General features: G+C 38.0%; 1 protein-coding gene across 1 annotated transcript in view; it reads left to right on the top strand.

Annotated features, from left to right (window-relative positions):
• LOC122558916 (transcription factor TFIIIB component B'' homolog) overlaps positions 1 to 20,340 on the top strand; it is a 95,511-nt gene that overhangs the window by 16,538 nt on the left and 58,633 nt on the right. Inside the window, exons 3-11 of the mRNA XM_043707870.1 lie at positions 3,318 to 3,930; positions 7,751 to 7,860; positions 8,010 to 8,060; positions 8,512 to 8,634; positions 10,226 to 10,356; positions 14,381 to 14,475; positions 14,773 to 14,827; positions 15,570 to 15,716; positions 17,504 to 17,809. Of these exons, the coding sequence (XP_043563805.1) occupies positions 3,318 to 3,930; positions 7,751 to 7,860; positions 8,010 to 8,060; positions 8,512 to 8,634; positions 10,226 to 10,356; positions 14,381 to 14,475; positions 14,773 to 14,827; positions 15,570 to 15,716; positions 17,504 to 17,809 (1,631 nt within the window). The remainder of the gene's footprint in view (positions 1 to 3,317; positions 3,931 to 7,750; positions 7,861 to 8,009; positions 8,061 to 8,511; positions 8,635 to 10,225; positions 10,357 to 14,380; positions 14,476 to 14,772; positions 14,828 to 15,569; positions 15,717 to 17,503; positions 17,810 to 20,340) is intronic.

The raw sequence follows: 20,340 nt of genomic DNA, 5'->3' as shown, positions 1-20,340 counted from the left end.
GGGTGACAGTTAGATTATATCTTATGGGAGATGGTAATTGCTTGACATTCATGTGGTGCATATGTTACTTACTGTTACTCAGCTCAAGTCTGGAGTTTATCCTTGCCTGGAGTTTGTGGCATGGACTATTTCATTATTTCAGGAGTTGTAAATGGTGCTGAATATTGTGTAATTATCAATGAACATCTCCACTTCTGATCTTACAATGGAATGTCATTGATGAAGCAGCTGATGATGGTTGGGCCTGAGACACTGCCTGAGGAACTGAGCCCTGTTGTGGTGCAGTGGCAGTGTGCCTACCACTGAGCTGGGAGGCCTGGGTTCAAGTTCCACCTGCTTCAGAGCTGTACAATAACATTGCTAAACAGTATGATTAGAAAAATAAGGTACCCTGTGGAACTCCTGTAGTAATGTCCTGCCTTGAGGTGCAACTGACTGCAACAACCTCAACCATATTCCTGAACGCTAGGTATGATGTAACCCAGTGGAGAGTTTTCCCTCTGATTCCCTTTGACTCTAATTTTGCTTAGAGTCTGCAGTCGGTCAGAGCAGTTACTCTAGCTTCCGCTCTGGGGTTTGGCTGTTCTGTTCATATTTTAACCAAGCCTAGAGGTGAACAGGAGTAAAGCAGCCCTCGTGGACCACAAACTAAGCATCAATGAGCAGGTTATTGCTAAGCAATTGCTCCTTGATAACAATATTGATGATGTCTCCTATGATCTTTACTAATAATTGAGAGTAGACTGGAGAGTTGGTAATTGACCAGGGTTGGATTTGTCCTGCCTTTCGTGCCAGGACATGGCTGGGCACTTTTTATATGTTAGTATCTGTCCTGAAACAGCTTGTTTAGAGGAACACGTCTGTACACGTCTTCTGTAATATTACTAGGATATTATTAGGGCACATATCATTGCAGTATTCAGTGCCTTCATTATTTCTTCATATCACAGAATGAATCAATTTAATTGAAGCCTGACATCTGTGATACTCAGGATTTCTGGAGAGGCTGAGGTGGTCATCCAACACTTCTAGCTGAAGGTTGTCACAAATACCTTTTATACTGACATGTTGGGCTCCATTGTTATTGAGGGGGAGAGGAGATTCACCAGCAATTTAGTGCAATTCAGCTATGAAAAGAGACGAAATAGATTGGTGTTGTTTTACTTAGAGCAGAGAAGGCTGAAAAGGGAACTGATTAAGTTGTACAAAGTTCTGAGAGATGTAGAGTGAGAAATATTCCTATCTGGTAGACCAGTCAATTACCAGGTGGCACAGTTTTAAGTTGGATACAAGAAAGTTAGATGCCTAAAAGGATAGTAGAGGTGGGAGTCCTCAAGACATTTAAGAACTGTTTAGATGAGCACTTTGAATGCCATAACATGCATGGCCTTAAGTCAAGTCCTGGAAAGTGTGGTCAGCAAATATAGATGCTTGATGACCAGAGTGGGCACAGTATACCAAAGGCCTTCATTTTATATTGTGAAAGCTCTGAATGCTCATTGAGGATAAGGATATTTGTCGAGCCTTCTCCTTCAGTGAGTTGTTTAATTGTCTGCAACCATTTAAGAGCGTATGTGGCAAGAATGCAGAGCTAAGATCTCATCTGCTGATTGTGGAATCACTTAGCTTTGTTAGAGGAGAAGCCACCTGAGGAGAAATATCTTCACCCAGAGAATGGTGAGTCTGTGGAATTCTCTGTCACAAAAAGTGACTGAGGTGGAAACATTGAATGTTTTCTCAAGATGATTAAATATAGTTCTTAAGGCTAAAGAGGTTGAAGGGTATGGGACGAAAGTGAAAACAGAGTACTGAATTGGGTTCTCAACCATGATCATATTCAATGGCGGACCAGACTTGAAGGGCTGATGGCCTACTATTTTCTATGTTTTCATTTTTCTATCAATTGCTACTAATGCTGTTTGGCACATCACTAGTCCTTTACCAGTTTGACACCTTATTTTTAATAGCTGATCCTGTTCCTGGCAAGTCCTTCTGCCTCTTCATTGAAATGGTGTTGATCCCCCTAGCATGATAGTAAGGAGAGAATGAGGGATCTGCTGGGTCAGAGTATGAGGTTGCAGAATGTGTTGGTGAGTACAATTCTGCTGCTGGTAGTCCATAGTCCCTGATGAATACCCAATCTGAGTTACTAGATTTGTTTGAAGTCTCTCTCATTTCACAAGGTGGTAGCAGGACACAACACAATGTCAGGTGTGAAGACCGGACTTGGTCTCTGCAAGGACTTTGTGATGGTCACTCCTATGGATGCTGTAATGGACTGATGCATCTCTAGCTAATAGATTGATGAGGATGAGGTCAATGATGTTTTACCACTTGTTGGTTGCCCCACTATCAACCCCCACCAGGTCCAGATCAGCTGCTCTATCCTTTAGGATTTGACCATTTCATCACTAGTGGTGCTTCAGAACCATTCTTGGTGATGGACATTGAAACCTCTCATCCAGAGTACTTTCTGTGTCTTTGCCACCTTCGTTCCTTTTTCCAAATGATGTTCAACATGGATGAGTACTGATTTACCTCCCGAACAAGGGCAACATATTGTAATAAGCAGGAAGAGCATTGTTGATTAGAATAGTTACTTTTAATTGATTTTCAGCCTTTTGGTGGTCTTCTGCTAGGTGATGTGTTTGGCTGTGGCTGTTTATTTGGAATGACTATTTTCTTTTAAAATCAGATTGCGAAGTTATTTACTATTTCAAACAAAACAATATCAAACCAATTCAGATGATTACACAGTAAATGTTATTTACGTTATATGCACTTTTAATCAATTTTTGAAGTGACTGGACTTCGAATGAAAGAAGAGTTAAACTGACCTTGAAATGTTAGTTTTGTATCTTCACCGCAGATGCTGCCAGGTCTAATAATTTTCTCCAGCATTTTCTGTCTTCATTTTCAATTTCTAGCATCCGCAGCAGTTTTCTTTTTTTTTTGGGGTACATTTAGATATTTTATGTTTATAAATAAACTAAACACCAACCTCTCCTTGGCAATCACAACGTATAGCAGACTGAGATAAACGTTCTCATACAGGTCTTTTTCTTTTGCATCTCATTGTTAACTTAGGTCATCTGATTCCTCAGTTAGTTAAACCAATGAATGGGCTGGGAAGCCATTCTGTTTCCATTGAGTGTCAAAACATAAATAGCATGGGTTGTTATATTATGTGATGTTAAATAAGTGACATTAATTTGATTATTTTTTGATAACATTTTGGGCTTTTCTTTATTTGCATTTTTCTAAGTGATACTAAATAAATTTAAAACATTATTATAACCAGCAAACTTTTTTTTAAGGAATGACAAGAATGATAAGACTGGAGAACCTGGTGTCAATAGTAAACTCTCTGTGGCACTTTTGCAAAGGAGGAAGCGTTTCTCTACCATGCCAAATTTAGCCAAACCCAGATCTACGTCTACATCTGCATCTACACAACCATCAAGCAGCATAACATCAAAAACTCTTGCTCAACAACAAACTTCATTAACGTCTGGAGCCAATACTGCATCTGTTCAAGGTAAAGCCTCTCCATCGCAGACCTCTGCTACTGACAAACTGCTTCCAAAATCACTGGACAAACGCAAGCCCTCTTCAGGACAACTTAATAAATTGCCAGAAAAGAAAACCCCAATTCCTCAAGTACCTCAGTTTTCTCCAGTTAAAAGTCCTGTGCACAAAGATCCAGCTATTGGCACCAATACTATTCGCTCACCTATGACACGGAAGACTCTGTCCTCACCACTCAAGGAGAGGGTTATGACAAGCAGCCCACCTACGAAAGGAATTGTACCATCCCCAAATCACTCACCTGTACGCCCTAAATCAGCAAAAATTCCATCTGACCTTGAACGACTGAGGAAAGCTCGAAAACTGCGTGAAATGCTAAAAGAAGAGTTGAGGAAAGAGAAGGCAAGTTTTAAATATGTGTTTTGAGGTTTTTGTTGGCAATTACTTTCAATAGGAGCCAATTTTGTTGCCATATAGCAATGAAACATTACTCATAGCTGATTCGATATATTTAACCTATTTTAAAGTTATAATAATATTAACTTGTTATTTGCAAATATGTGATATAAATTAGGACTAATGACTAACGCTCTAGGTACTTAACAGATGTGATTCTAAATTTATATCCATTCAACATGGTATTCTTCCCACAATATAAAAAGCAAGTATTAACTTCCTAGACATCACAATATTTAAATTGGCACAGCAACAAACATAAGTTGGCAATAAATGTTTTTCGAAAAAAATCGTAACACTTCGATACACAAAAATCCATCACCATAAGCACCATGCTTTCTGTTGACTGGGGAAGTCACTGTTAAACTGTTGTTTGTTGTCTATAATACAATCACTGCACCAAAAGCAATTGAAAGTACATGAGAGTTTCTGAGTTGTGGTAATGCATAAATGTAAGTGTTTATGAAATTAAAATGTTTAAATTAAATTATACACTTGACATAGTTGTCATTACAACATCATCTACTACATTTCCCCCCAAATAGTAGTCTCTGAAATTATGCAGCTTTAATTGAGGAACCCTGCATTAGTTTGCAAGAAATTCATTACCTGACTTTTCCTGATACAAGTTAAATGAATATTCCTTTGCTGAACAGTGTTTTTTTCCCTTTCGAAGATCCTGTCTCTACATCTGTTCTTGTCTTCCATGGAGTGCTACAGCACCACTCCCCTTTTGTGGCACCACCTTTATAGCCCTGCTATTGATCTGTGGCCTCACATCTAGCCCTGCACCAGCACTTTGCTCTGCAACCTCACTCCTTGGTCCACTTCAGTGTTTCTGTTTCTGCTTCTCCTTCCCAGGCCTCACTGGCCATGCTTGCCAGTACCACTTTCATTGCTCCTTCAAATTCTAGGTGATTCTCTCCCATATTTGGCACTGATAAATTCCCTATGAACCTATCAGCGATAATCATAGGCCAAAATCACTCTGTGATTTGGAGGAGTAGCTACTCGCCATTTCCTTTCATTCTACTTAGCATTTTTATCTGCTTGAATTCACAAAGTGAAATTTTCTGCGTGATTTAGAGATTTTCAGGGTGAATTCGCCTGCTGGCCCTGTATATTTTTGAGCACTGGCCCTGATTTTAATGGACTGTGATGAAAGAAGGATTGTGCTGTTCTCTACATTGACAGGTCAGTTTAATCAGGTTGTAGAGAAACCTGCTCCAATCTGATGTCTCACAAATACAGCATCTTCTAAAAGGGATCTATGGAATTTCAGAGCTAAGAATGAATCTGGGACACACTTCAAATTAGATTGAGGAATCATCATTGAGACATGGAATCTAAAACAGCATGTATAAAATGGAAATTAAATTTAAATGATTCACAGGAAGCAAAATAAAGGTTGGGAAACACAGATAATAGAACATAGAACATAGAAGAATACAGCGCAGTACAGGCCCTTTGGCCCTCGATGTTGCGCCGATCCAAGCCCACCTAACCTATACTAACCCACTATCCTCCATATACCTATCCAATGCCCGCTTAAATGTCCATAAAGAGGGAGAGTCCACCACTGCTACTGGCAGGGCATTCTATGAACTTACGACTCGCTGAGTGAAGAACCTACCCGTAACTTCAGTCCTATATCTACCCCCCCTTAATTTAAAGCTATGCCCCCTTGTAATACCCGACTCCATACGCGGGAAAAGGTTCACACTGTCAACCCTATCTAACCCCCTAATTGACAGTGGAATAATAAGGAAAAGGCACAAAAGAGAAAAAGTGAAACACAAATTAAAACATTTAATATTAATTAACTTATGAAGGAATGAAACATCAACTTGTAAAGTTAATTCTTCAGTACGAAGTAGGTTATCTACTAATAATTAGCAACCATTTTTGTTCACTTGTGGGATGTGTAGATGCTCGTGGGGATGTGGTGAGAATCAGTTGAGCTGCTTTGTTCTAGATGGTGTCAAGTCTTTTGAGTATTGTTGGATTTGGACTTATCTAGGTAATTGGGAGTATTCCATCACACTCCTGACTTGTGCCATATAGAGAGTGGATAGTGTTTGGGAAGCCAGGAGGTGACTTATTTGCTGCAGTATTCATCGCCTCTGACCTGCTCTTGTGATAATGTGATGAGTCTAGTTGAGTTTCTGGTCAGTGGCAACTCCAAGGATGTTGACAGTGGGGGATTCAGTGATGGTAACACCATTGATTGTCAAGGGGCAGTGATTAAATTGTCTCTTATTGGAGATGGTCATAGCCTGACATTTGTGTGACATGAATGTTACTTGCTACTTGTCAGCCCAAGAATGGATATTGTCCATACCTAGTTGCATTTGAACATGGACTACTTAAGTATCTGAGGAGTCATGAATGGTGCTGAACAGTGTGCGTTCTTCGGTGAACATCTGCATTTCTGACCTTGTATTAGAGCAAAGGTCATTGATGAAACAGCTAAAGATAGTTGGACTTCAGACTCTACCCTAAGGAACTCCTGCAGCAATGTCCTGGAGCTGTGATGACTGACCGCTAACAACTGCAATTATCTTCCTATGGATTTGTCCCGCTTTTTATGTAGAGGACACACCTAGGCCATATTTCACACTGTTGGATAGATGCCAGTGTTGTAACTACTGGAAGAGCTTGGCTAGGAGAATGAGATGTTCTGGAGCATAAGTCTTCAGTACTGTTGCTGGAATTTTGTCAGGGCCCAAAGCCTTTGCAGTATCCAGTGCTTCCAACCACTTCTCGATATCGTGTGGAGTGATTTGAATTGGCTGAAGCCTCATTCCTGTTTTGCTGGGAAACTCTGGAAGAGGCCAAGATGGATTATCCACTGACACCTCTGGCTGAAGGTTGTGAATGCTTCAGCTTTATCTTTTGCACTTAGGTATTAGGCAGTTACATTGTTGAAGGTTGGGATATTTGTGAAGCCTCCTCTCCAGTGAATTGTTTCATTGTCCACCACTATTCACGACAAGATGTGGCAGGACTTGAGAGTTTAGTTCTGACCGATTGGTTAAGGGATTGCTTATGCTGTTTGACATGCAATTGTTGCATTAAAAATGCTAATTGGTGCACTAGCCCTAATGCTTTTGATACCTTTAGTTGTAAACAGTTAGAGAAATACTGCATTGTCATGCCTTGCATTGATATCTGTGATTATTGTTGCAGCACAACCTGTGGAGGAGAAGAATATCTCTAGCATAAGTTCTAGATTTCCCCATTTAAACGTTTATTCCAATACTCAGAGGCTGCTGCCTGATTTATGCAGCTGTAATGCTGAAGCCTGCCAGCCTCTTTACTGCTACCCATGCAAGATATGGGCCTTTATATATTAAGTAATTGAAGCACCACACCACAGAAGTGCTGATGTAGTACAGTGGTGGATCCAAATGTTCATATATTAGATGACCCCATGCACTATAACTAAAAGATGTGCAGGTCAGGTCAATTGGCCATGCTAGATTGCCCGTAGTGTTAGGTAAGGGGTAAATGTAGGGGAATGGGTCTGGGTGGGTTGCGCTTCGGCGGGGCGGTGTGGACTTGTTGGGCCGAAGGGCCTGTTTCCATACTTTAAGCAATCTAATCTAATCTAATCTAAATGTACTATCACAGCAGGGCACATTTTGGTGTTCTGTTTATTCTTTTCTCTGTGCGTCCTGATTGATGTATTGCACACTGATATTGTTTCTTTAACTATTTTCTGCATGTGATGCATTTTTACACAACTTTTCTTCTTTTGTTGCAGAAAGCTCGCAGAGAAACAATTCCAGTTTGGGAAACTGGTAATCCCCCAGAACGTACTAAAATGACAATGAGAGATTTTATCTACTACTTGCCTGATACAAATCCAATGCTGTACGTGACCTGGTGATGTTCTAAGTAATATTAATTGTCTAATGCTCCTGATGGAATGCATTTAAAGAATGGGATTAGCCTTTTCAGATTAAATTCATTTTTCAGTAGAAGTAATATCATGTTTTCTTATTATTTGAAAACCTTTACAGATCTTCATTTGAAGAAGAAAAAAGACCATCTTTTCCAGTTTTAACCAAAGAGTGAGTATATTTTCAAACATTTCCAATAAAACAGGCTGCATCTTTAATATTTCTAGAAATTAGTCGATAGATTTGTGATTTTCACAAAGTTTATATTTGTGAAGTTTTACCAAAGGATTTTAAAATGAATAATAAAACACTTTTTGATAATGTAAGTTTAATTTACTGTCGGATCTGTGATTCAAATTAAAAATAAATATATTTATATTATTACTTATGATTTAAGGATAGAAGATGAGGGCATTTCTCAGTCATCACCACATTTATTATAGTATAAATGATTCCTAAAGATTCCTAACCCCTCAAGATAAAAGAAATCCTGTTGTAAAAGAAAATTTCTTTGGATATTTAACAAAAAGCTTGAATAAACTTTTCATTGTCATTTTTGATTATGTTACCAAAGAGGTTAGGCTCTGAACTTCACAATGTGCCTTCTTATTCTATATTATAGGCCTGAAGTGGGAACAATTAATCCACCAGCTAATGAGGATGAAGATGAAGAATCGGATGATGCGGTTTTGGGTCCACGTGTCAAAGTGGCTGAAGATGGCTCTATTATTATTGATGAAGAAAGGTGTGCCCACAATATTAAAACATTTCTGCTTTAAGCACTTTACCTTTTATTAGTTGATCATTAATCAATTTAGATGCTTACACTATTACTGAACACCATTTATTTATTGCAAATGAGTTCAGTACTTTAGTCTAGGTGCTATATACTTGTGTCCAAAAGTGATCAGCTTTAAGCTACAATTTGATTTATGCTGCAGCTCTGAAGATTTAAGGGACTTTAAATTGGGTTCACCATCCCGGTGATGGGAAGGCCCTTTGAAACTATAATCTGGCAGAAAAATTAGCCATCACTTACATAAATGTGGACTATTTAGGGAAAGTCAGAACGTATTTGTTGAAGTAAATCATGTTGAATCTCTTCTGAAGAAGAATCAAATTTGGCTCAAAACACTTCACTCATTTTCCTTATTCCAGGTGTGCTGCTTTCCAGCACTTGTTTTTATTCCACATTTTCAACATCCACAACATTTTGTTTTTGTTTTCATGTTTACTTAACTTGATTTTAAGTAAGTTGCAGAGAACATTGATGAGTGTGTTGTAGTTGATTTGTATATGGACTTTCAAAAAGCGCATGATAAAGCAGCCTATATTAGATTTGTCAGCAAATTGAAACCTATGGCATAAAAGGGAAGTTACTGTTTCAGTGAAATGTGGCAGTAGGAATGGGCTGTTCAGTCCATTCCAGTCTACTCAACCACTCATTTTGATATGAGTTCTCTATGTCTCAACTCCATTTCTCCATCGTTAATCAATAATCCCTGGCTACCCTAATCATAAAACTCTACTTACCTTGAACATTTCACTTGTCTCAACATCGACAGCTAGTTTCCGAAGAGAGAATCAGATTTCCACTACTCATTGATAGCACACTTAAATGTCTTGGGTCTAATTTTAAGATTATACGGTATGGTTCAAATTCACCTACCTGTAACTATCCTATAGAACATGTGATTATTTAGATCACCACTCAATAATGGAACACAAGGAAATACAAACCAAGTTTATACTGCCTGTAAGTTTTATTTGAACCCTTCAGCCAGAGGGTGGTGAATCTGTGAGACTCATCGCGACAAAAGGCTGTGGAGGCCAGGTCATTGAGTGCATTTAATGTAGAGATAAGTTCTTGATTAATAAACAGATCAAGGACTATGGGGAAAAGGCAGGGGAATTGGATTGAGCAGCATAATCATCTATGATTGAATGACAGAGCAGATTTGATGTGACAAATGGCCTACTCTGCTCATATCTTTAATGGTATTGGTATCAAATTGATACTTTATTTTTGCTAGACATCTTCGAAGGGCAGTTTATATTTCATGAGACTTAATGCTCGAAACTGAGTGCAGTACTCCAGGTAAGGTTTAATCAGTAGCTTGTACTCTATCATAACTTGCTCAGTTCTGGATTCTAACTGATATATTTAATCTTTAAAGCTGGGACTATGGTATATGAGAGAATGTACAATGATTTGTTCAGGGCAGAACAAAACAGGTTGTGCTTTATAATGAAGGAAGTTCACACAGCATTACTTTAAGTTGCAAAAATTTTATGGTGAATTCACATATACTTATGTTTTTTAAACAAAAACATAGTTTAACGGTTGAGGTTTTGAGGAAGAAAGGACCGATTGTTGAAGAAAACGATCCCATTTTTGAACGCGGTTCTCAAACGACTTATTCCAGTTTTAGGAAGAGCACACACACAAAGCCATGGTCTAATAAAGGTATGTATGAGACAGGTTTAATGGCTTATTTTAAAAAAAAACTTTTTGCTTTAGATGTTTAAGTTGTAAGAAGCAAAACCACTGAAATTAATGCTTCAAATTTGTACTCCTGTATTGTTTTACTTTTTCTGCTTTTTAAAAAAAATTGCCAAAAATAACTACTAGTGTGCTCCATTTCAACTTAATTGAACTTTACAAGAATCAAATGTATTTATTCTTTCACTGAGATATAGGTGTTACTGACTACGCCAATATTTATTGCTCATCCTTAATGCATTTTATACATTTTGAAGCACATTTCAATGTTCATATCTAAAACTAGTAGCAAAACAGAGGGATGATCTAAGTTAGGAAACCAGGATGTAGACGCAGTTTGAGTAAAAACAAGAAATTATACGGGCACAAAGTCACTTGTCAGAGTTATGTTCAGGTAGGAGAAAGTGAGGACTGCAGATGCTGGAGACCAGAGTTGAAAAATGTGGTGCTGGAAAGCAGGCCAGGCAGCATCCGAGGTGCAGGAGAATCGATGTTTCGGGCATAAGCCCTTCTTCAATCCTGAAGAAGGGCTTATGCCCGAAATGTCGATTCTCCTGCTCCTCGGATGCTGCCTGGCCTGCTGTGTTTTTCCAGCACCACATTTTTCAACCCCAGAGTTATGTTCAGGCCTTGTAACAGCAATTACGCGGTAGGATGGAGTATAAAGGAAGAAAAAAGGTTTGTCAGAAAGCTGTGGCAATAACAATTGGAATTTTAATCTACATGTGGAGTTGAAAAATCAGATAGACAAAAGTAGCCTAGGTGAGAAGTTAATGGAAATGTTCAGCATAGTTTTTTCAAACATCATGTTCTAGACAAACCTGGTATTGTCCAATAAATTGGGATTAATTAATGACCTTAGATGAAGCTGCCCCTGGCAGCAACAATCAGAAAGTGATTGAATTTTACATTCATTGAGGAAGAAAGGATTGGATTCAAGGCTAATATTTTAAATTTAAAGATGAGCAATTGTGAGGGCATTGAAGCTGAGCTAACTAAAGTGAATTGTCAAATTTGGATGATGGGTAGGTCAATAGAGTTGCAGCGGCAGATACTTAAGAGGGTAGGGTAATTTAGATTACACAATGGATGCAATTTTTCTTCCTTGTTGGAGTGTAAGGGGCAGTCCCACTACCTGTGTTTAATTAAAAAGCTTAAAGATAATGGAAAATCTGAAGAAAAGACATATAATTGTGCATATTTAGGTGGCAGGTAATGAAATAAGATGGAACGTTAAAAAAAGATTTAATTGATTAATAAGAAGGGAAGATTAGACTGCAAGATAAATGTAACTTGAAATATAAATTCTGGTACTATTTTGATGATCATCTGGACAAGCCAGGTTCTCAAGTGAAACCTGACTTGATAAATCAAAAGTTTAATTTTTGTGATGGTTACTGTGGTGGCCAGTCACTAGACATATTTGCATGAGACTGCCCATGTTCTTTAACACAAGGAAACAAGTTTATTAAACCAACGAAAAGCAACAACGTTTTCCTATATACATACACATACATACATGTAGGACAGTTTAGAAAAATCTAACATTATTAAAGTTTCAACCTTTTTTCTCAGCAATATTCTTTTTTAGTTCTCATCTTTGGACTACTGAGATGGATTTGCAATTTCTTTCCTGGTCTCCTGGCTTAAACCTCTTTATAGTTCTAACAACTTGAAAACATCTAATAAAGTCTGGCAGCAGGAGACTTCACAAACTACATCTCCTGCCGGATGAAAAGCTGTTCTTCTGAAATAAAGTCAAACTAAACTTATGGCCCCGAGTTGTTGGTTGTGACTTTCGTAAACACAGCAAAATAAACGTTTCCTTAGTTAGCACCAGAGGTATTCTGTGAGGCACTTAACTGAATCCCATTCATTCTTGGAAACTATATATTTAGGTCACAATTCCAAATGACTTTCTAACCTTTTTTTAAAAAAAAGTTACAATCACAGGCCTGAATCCAAAACCCATCTGCCTCAACTTTAAAAATCCAAATTCTTGAACAGCAATAATATTATACACCTTTCTCACAGTATTAAAAATTTCTATAGATCTGTAAAAAGGAAAGGAGTTAATAAAGTGAACATTGGTCCTATAGGCAGTGATTTTGGGAATTCATATTGGAAAATAATAACTTGATAGATGAGATAAACTGATACTTTGTACACATTAGGCAAAGGTGAAGACTGCAGATGCTGGAGATCAGAGTTAAGATTAGAGTGGTGCTGGAAAAGCACAGCAGGTCAGTCAGCCCTTTCCTGCTGAAGGGCTGCTGCCCGAAACGTCGATTTCCCTGCTCCTCGGATGCTGCCTGACCTGTTGTGCTTTTCCAGCAACACTCATTATGTAAAATTCATCATGTTATCATTTTTGCAAGGGAATTTGTTATAGTGGAATCATTAATTAATCCTGTTGTAATTAATGGTACAATTAATTGGTAATCTAAATTAGCTTGTTCCCAGGTTGGTTCCACACTATATTGTTCTAAGAAATTGTCATAATACGTTCCATGAAACTGTCTTTAAACTGCTATTGGTTTGCTTTATCTATGTAAGGATTACATTAATCCATTATTATTATTGTAGTGCCTTCCTTACCAGTCCCACTGTTTCTCCAGTGTTGGGTAGTTGTAAATTACTCTCACTGATGAGTTCTTTTCTTTGCTACATTTAATCTGTGCCCGCACTGATTTTATGTCTTGATATTTGACACTATGATAATCATATCTATTAACAGACCCACCCAACCTCCTTTGTGAAATAAAAGCAAAGTAGTGGAGAAACTTAGCAGATCTGGCAGCATTAGTGGAGCAAGCAACAGCGAGTTAACTTCATGTTCCAAAGAAAAGTAATACTGCACTTAAAACATTAACTCTGCATCTTACTTTACAAATGCTGCCAGGTCTGCTGAGTTTCTCCAAACATTATTGTATTTCATGTCTTTAGCATCTGCAGTACTTTGCTTCTGTTTGTATGTTTAATCCATTTCCTCTTGATCTGTTTTTCTAAGTTGCTAAGCATGTCAATATATTCCGTTCACAGTATTGGTCGCATCATACTGGATTGATACTCTCTCCTAACACTTGGTCCTTTCTAATTTTCTAACTTGTCTTTCTCTCACAACCCTTCACGTACTCATGCAAATGCATCCCCTGTTCCCTTCTTTCCCTCTTGTTTACACTCTCATGCTCTCTTTCACACACATGCACAAACACACACTCTCTCTCAAACTATTACTTTGTTTGCCTAACATTTTCCTCTTTCTGACTCTATCCTTTTCTCTTTCTCTCTCTTTCCCTCTCTCTGGGCTCCGTCTCCACTTATCTGCTCATGGCCCCCTCCCCCCATTATAAATATGACTTTTTCCTGAGTGTCTCCAGCAATTTTTGCTTTTGTTTCTGACTTCCAGCACTTGTAGTTCTTTGTTATAAGGTGCACAGCAACAACTCACTAAGCTTCCCTCAAAAGAACGTTCCAAATCCTTTGCAACTTAAAAAAAAATTCAAGGAACAGCCACATGGGAATCTGTAAATTCTCCAAAAAGCCACTTTATATCTTGACTTGGAGCTATATTGCCTATTCTCATGTTGCTGATCGAAAACCTTGAATACGCTTCATAATAGCTCTGTGGGTGGAACTCCTCCGTGAGATCACAGTTCAAGAAGGCAGCTCACTACCACCTAGAGGATCATTCGAGATGAACAATAAATGTTGGTCTTGACTGCAACACCTGCAACCGAGAAACAAGGGGGAAATAAAAGGTTGAAAAATGGCTGACACAATTGTTTTAAGACTTTGGCACAGCAGCCCACACAGCCTGTATGCATAAAAGGATGCCAGTAACTCATTCGAAGTTTTGTACGCCTGCTTTGTTTTGTTTTGTATTGCATAATTTTTTGTTGATTTTTTACAATTCTTCTTGTCTAAGAATTTGTTGGTTTTATTTGTACTATGTTTGTTGTTTGAAGTAAATTTTAATTCTTTTCAGAAACAGACATGTTCTTTCTAGCAATCAGTATGGTTGGGACAGATTTCTCTATGATTGGTCAGTTATTCCCCAACAGGACAAGAATAGAAATAAAGGTAATTTCAATTGTCTTTAGAACAATTTTCTGTATTCATCTAGTTGTTTATAGACTCAGAAAGATGAGTCAACCCATTGTAATTGCATTTTTTGGTATTCCATTAGCTGCAACAGGGTATTGACCTGTACATAAAAATGAATCCATGTTGCTCAGTTGCATATTGGAACAAGATTAAGCATACTTATCATTATCAACATGATACATGAGAAATGGCAGACACTAATTAAAAAAAACCTTAAACAATCGCTTTTACATAAGTGAAAAATATTTTTTATTAACAGTTTTTTTTCCACAGAACAAATTTAAACGTGAAGAAAAGTTGAATTCATGGAGGATTGACAAAGCATTCAGTGAGTATGGTAGTATTTAAATCGGCTCAAGGTTCTTGTTTCGGGGTGATTTCGATATTATTGCACATTGATTAAAAAGTGTAAATATGAGGCAAACAATTTGAATGTGAACAGCATACCTGGAGAGCAGCAGGATGTTCCAGAAGCAAAGAAATCTTCTGGGGAAGTGGTAACCTCTCTAGGCTTGAGCCAGAATCTCTGGGTTCAAGTTCCACCTCAGGATTTGATGGTGCAGAAGATGTGCTGTAATGCTACTAAGTAGTTTGATTTTCAATCTGTAAATCCTTCTGATATGCCCAAGGTAAATGGGAGTTTCCTGGTTGGTCAGAATTGTATAGTAGCTACAGTACAACAACCGTCTGATGTTAAAATACTTCACACGCAGGTTCTTATCATGAGTGAGTATCTTCCTTGGTTTGCGAGATAGTTACCCTACCTCAAAAGCAAACATAGTGATATTTTAATTATTGAGGATTTGGGAAAATGATCAGTAAACACTCGTGCTAACTTTAGAGAAGGCTTACTGTTGGGCTGGTTTTCCGATTTTGTTTGGTCTATAGATTCCCATGTGATCCACTTACTTTATTGGCCTAGTGTTTCTTTTAATTACAATGAACAGTTTTTACTTTGGTTTTCCTTTGCTTGATACTGGAAGTTCAATCTGATTATTTTGTAACCTGTAGTTGTCTAATTCTTATTGATGGTATTTTACTCAGGTCCCTTTTAATCTTTTTTTGCATAGAGGAGAAGAAACCTCTCGACCTGGATTTTTTTGGAGAGTTACTAACCCGAGTTTTAGAAGCAGAGTCAAAGAGAAAGAAAGAAAAGGATGAGAAAACAAAAACTCAAGCTCCAAGAAAGCCATCTAAGAGCAAACGGAACAGGAAAGGTAGCATAGTTTAAAAATACTTCATTATCATTTTGCAAAGGCCGTTTTGCAGTGAACTAACAAAGATGATAAATTCTTTACGCTGCTATGTAATATGGATTCTATATTTTAAAATCAACATATGATTAAATATCATTCATAATTGTATATCTTTGAACTTTTTGACACCTTTTGCCTTGAACCAAAATTTAAAGTTAAGAGCTAAACAACAAAAGTTTAAATGTTTTCTACTTGTTTGTTTCAGATAAGAAGGGCTGTTAATATAATGTGAGATAGAGACTTTGTTTCCTTCTCTGAGTAACAGCATTATCTGGATTATTGTTAATGATTAAACAAGGCTGAATTATCCAGCAAAGACCTAATTAAAAGTGTACTTTGAAGTTAGGATTATGGGCACTGTGAAACTGTATTAATGTGGTATTCCAACAATATATTAGAATAGCATCCATTTGCTTTTAGAAAATTAACCATTTCAGATAATCTTGTCAAAATGAGGGCTGTCAAAAGCTCTTATGTTACAACTAAGCTGAAATATGTTATTAAAGAAAACTTCTCTGTGAAATGAATCATGAAGTTTGAAAACTTTAAAGAACAAATTTACTGAATATCATGCTTCCTCCTTCTGTCATTTTTCTCCCTCTTACCTCTACACATTCTGAAGGTTTTAGTACCATTCTTCTGAAGGTTATGGTACCATTCTTCAGTATGGTTTCCATCCAGTACTTGGTCTAAATGACCATAGTGCTAACCAAGTGAGTGAAAGCCAGCTTTTAGCTATGTGAACATTTGAGCAAACTTGCAACTTTCTTAGCAGATGTAACCGCATATAGTACATACTACCCGCAGGGGTTGCTGAACAGTTACTAGGAACAGTAACCTAATCGATTTTCTCCTTACTTCTCCATGAATTCTAGGCAACTTCTCATATCTCAGCTGTTTCCTTGTTTGAGGTCAGCACAAAGCAACATGCAAACTTAGAAACTGGCATATTTACAAATCTGTTGCTCCTTACGCAGTTAAGTGTTAGATGAAGCCCATACAAGCATCTTTAAATAGAATGTTTATGGTGTCTATTCACAGTTGTGGACTATGTAATGTCCACACCTAATACTGCATTCTGCATCAACATGATATGAGAGTTGGTATTTGCATTAGCTTTTGAGAGGCGTATATCCATCTATATAACACTAATGCAATCTTTAAACTTGAACCTTTGGTGACAATGATGAATGGAAAAATCTCTGTATTCACTGAAAAGGATAATACACAGACACATATTCCTGTTGCTAAGTTTTGGAGCTTTTTTTAGAGAGTCATTCTTTTTCACTTACTGTGAAGCACTAACTCTGACATCCACTACTCTTAGCAGTAAAGTATGGTTTAAATAAACCGGGCAGAAGAACATTCTCATCTCTGTATTCACTGAAAAGGATAATACACAGACACATATTCCTGTTGCTAAGTTTTGGAGCTTTTTTTAGAGAGTCATTCTTTTTCACTTACTGTGAAGCACTAACTCTGATATCCACTACTCTTAGCAGTAAAGTATGGTTTAAATAAACAGGGCAGAAGAACATTCTCATGACAGTTGTGGGAGCTTTGACTACCTCTGACTATTATGCCTGATTCATTTCTGAAGTATGATTCCTTTTGAATTGACTTTTAATGGTGTGCATTTGCTGTGTTGCATAATTGCTTGTAAACTTAGAAATATTGTACACATGGATAGATTCCACAACAGCAAATGTTTGTTATCGTGTGTCTTCTTACTTGCCTTATGCATTTAGGCAAAAATGTGACGGAACCAGAAAGTGATCCTGATGACCCTGATCCAGTCGAATTTGCTGACACTGAATTAACTGAAGTTGATTCCAATTCTGTAGTGGATGGAACTGAAGCATCTTGCAGTGTAGAAGGTCAGGAAGATGCACAGAAAAAAGAAAGTACGTCAAAGCCCCATCCAACTAAACGCAAACGAAAACGGAAAAAAAAACTTACTGCAGAGCCAGCAGAGCAAGAAACGACTAAAGAGCCACCTCATGAAGGAAGTAGTTCTCAGGAATCAAAGCAGGAAGTGCAGGAGTGCAAGATCGGTAAGAATTGTTGTAGCTCTCTCTCATATAGTATTTGCGACTGTGGATTGTTTTGTTGAGTTTTATCATTCATCTCTTCATCCAGCCATTCATTTAAGCTAATTATGTGTAGTTTTAAAGAAAACCTAAGATGTCACCAGTCCTCTGCTATAGGTATTCTTGTCCAGTTGCTGGGGAGTATGAGAGTTCCCTTGTTTCTTATTCCCTTTACATGGGCAAGTGCCTGGTTAGTAGTTGTTTTCAAAAATGCTGCAACTGGAAATAAAGACTCACTGTCTTGAGAACCACCTGATGAAGGAGCAGCTCTCCGAAAGCTAGTGCTTTCAATTAAACCTGTTGGACTATAACCTGGTTTTGTGTGATTTTTAATTTTGTACACCCTAGTCCAACACATGCCTTGAGAATTGTAAGCTTGACCTCATTCTGATAAGGTTGGAGCATTTCTGTCTGTTCTGCCTTGGTTTTGTTATTCATTTGGTAATAATTGCCTTAAAATGCCAAATTAATTTACAGAAAACAACTCAAGATGCTGAAGTAAAATATAGCCTAGAGAGCAGATGATTACTTCAAATTTAAAGTAATCGGGGAGACATGAATGTGTAATTGCACTCGATTGAAACTGTTTGCCTGCTTGCTTTGGTAACTGTGTCTGAGGTGCAGTTAGTGACCAATGACCAATTAATCAGTGAATTTGAATTACGTCCTGGATTTTTGTTAGACTCTGGCATTATTGCAGTGTGCTAGACTTTTTGTAGACTCCAGGAACTAAGGTCACTATCCTGAGGAATTGTTGCAGACTTATGCTGGAGCTGAGATGTCTGACCTTCAACAACTGCAACCATCCAAGATATTGCTGTGGTATTGAAACAAGCAAAATATCTGGAGTAACTATTAGGTTTGTAGCTCAAATATTGGAAGTCCACAAGTTCCAAGTCTGTGTCAAATTAGTTGATTGGATTTGAACAATGGTAAGGTCCTAGGGAGTGTTGCTGAACAAAGAGACCTTGGAGTGCAGGTTCATAGCTCCTTGAAAGTGGAATTGCAGGTAGGTAGAATAGTGAAGAAGGCGTTTGGTGTGCTTTCCTTTATTGGTCAGAGTATTGAGTACAGGAGTTGGGAGGTCATGTTGCGGCTGTACAGGACATTGGTTAGACCACTGTTGGAATATTGCATGCAGTTCTGGTCTCCTTCTTCCTATCCGAAAGACGTTGTGAAAGTTGAAAGGGTTTAGAAAATATTTGCAAGGAAGTTGCCAGGGTTAGAGGATCTGAGCTTCAGAGTATTGAGTACAGGAGTTGGGAGGTCATGTTGCGGCTGTACAGGACATTGGTTAGACCACTGTTGGAATATTGCATGCAGTTCTGGTCTCCTTCCTATCCGAAAGACGTTGTGAAAGTTGAAAGGGTTTAGAAAATATTTGCAAGGGTTAGAGGATCTGAGCTACAGGGAGAGGCTGAACAGGCTGGGGCTGTTTTCCCTGGAGCGTCGGAGGCTGAGGGGTGACTTTACAGAGGTTAACAAAATTATGAGGGGCATGGATAGGATAAATAGACAAAATCTTTTCCCTGGGGTTGGGGAGTCCAGAACTAGGCACAGGTTTAGGGTGAGAAGGGAAAGATATAGAAGAGACCTAAGCGGCAACCTTTTCACGCAGAGGGTGGTATGCGTATGGAATGACCTGCCAGAGCAAGTGGTGGAGGCTGGTTCAATTGCAACATCCAAAAGGCATTCGGATGGGTATATGAATAGGAAGGGTTTGGAGGGATATGGGCTGTGTGCTAGCAGGTGGGAGTAGATTAGTTTGGGATGTCTAGTCGACAATTCGGGTTGGACCGAAGGGTCTGTTTCCGTGCTGTACATCTCTATGATTCTATGACTAATTGTTGACATTCTGCATTTGATTATCATTTTTCTGGATTAGGAGTGTAAAAATTGTTAAAAGTCCCTGCTACTGTTTGCTAACAGGTTTTATTTTCTCAAAGTGTGTCTGTAAAAATACAAGTTTAGGACAGGATTATGATCTATAGTTGTACCTGCAAACAATGAGCTTGCAAATACATTCAAGTCATTTTGGCAAAACAGATTATTTTTGAATTGTTATAGCCAAGGCTGGAGATGCCCACTGTTTCTAGTCCTGCTACTCCATGGGTTGCATCATAAAAATGAAAATACTTTATCCATTTACTGAGATGACCAAATAAGTGCCTTCCCTATATTAGATTTTAAACAAAAAGATCTATTATCTAGGTTTCTTAGTAAACACAATTACTAAGGTTTATTATCAAAACAAAAGTTGTTCAGTAAAGGAACGATAATTGGTTAGCTTATACAGTCAGAAAGATAGAAGAATAAATGCTTATCTCTCTCAGTTTCCCAAAACATGTGCAAACAAAAGCGTGCACACTTTTTCACTTTGAGGAAAAGAGAAGGATAGATTTCTCTTCAGAACTTGGCTTTACAGAGAAAACTAAGACTTTGGCCAATGGATTATTCTTGAATGCAAAATGATAAAGTGTTGGTTACTCAGTCTG

The sequence above is a fragment of the Chiloscyllium plagiosum genome, chromosome 2 (genome assembly GCF_004010195.1).
Source record: "Chiloscyllium plagiosum isolate BGI_BamShark_2017 chromosome 2, ASM401019v2, whole genome shotgun sequence".
NCBI classification, from domain to species: domain Eukaryota; kingdom Metazoa; phylum Chordata; class Chondrichthyes; order Orectolobiformes; family Hemiscylliidae; genus Chiloscyllium; species Chiloscyllium plagiosum.
The sequence above is the reverse complement of the archived record's forward strand: the minus strand, read 5'-3'. Positions and strand labels throughout refer to the sequence as shown.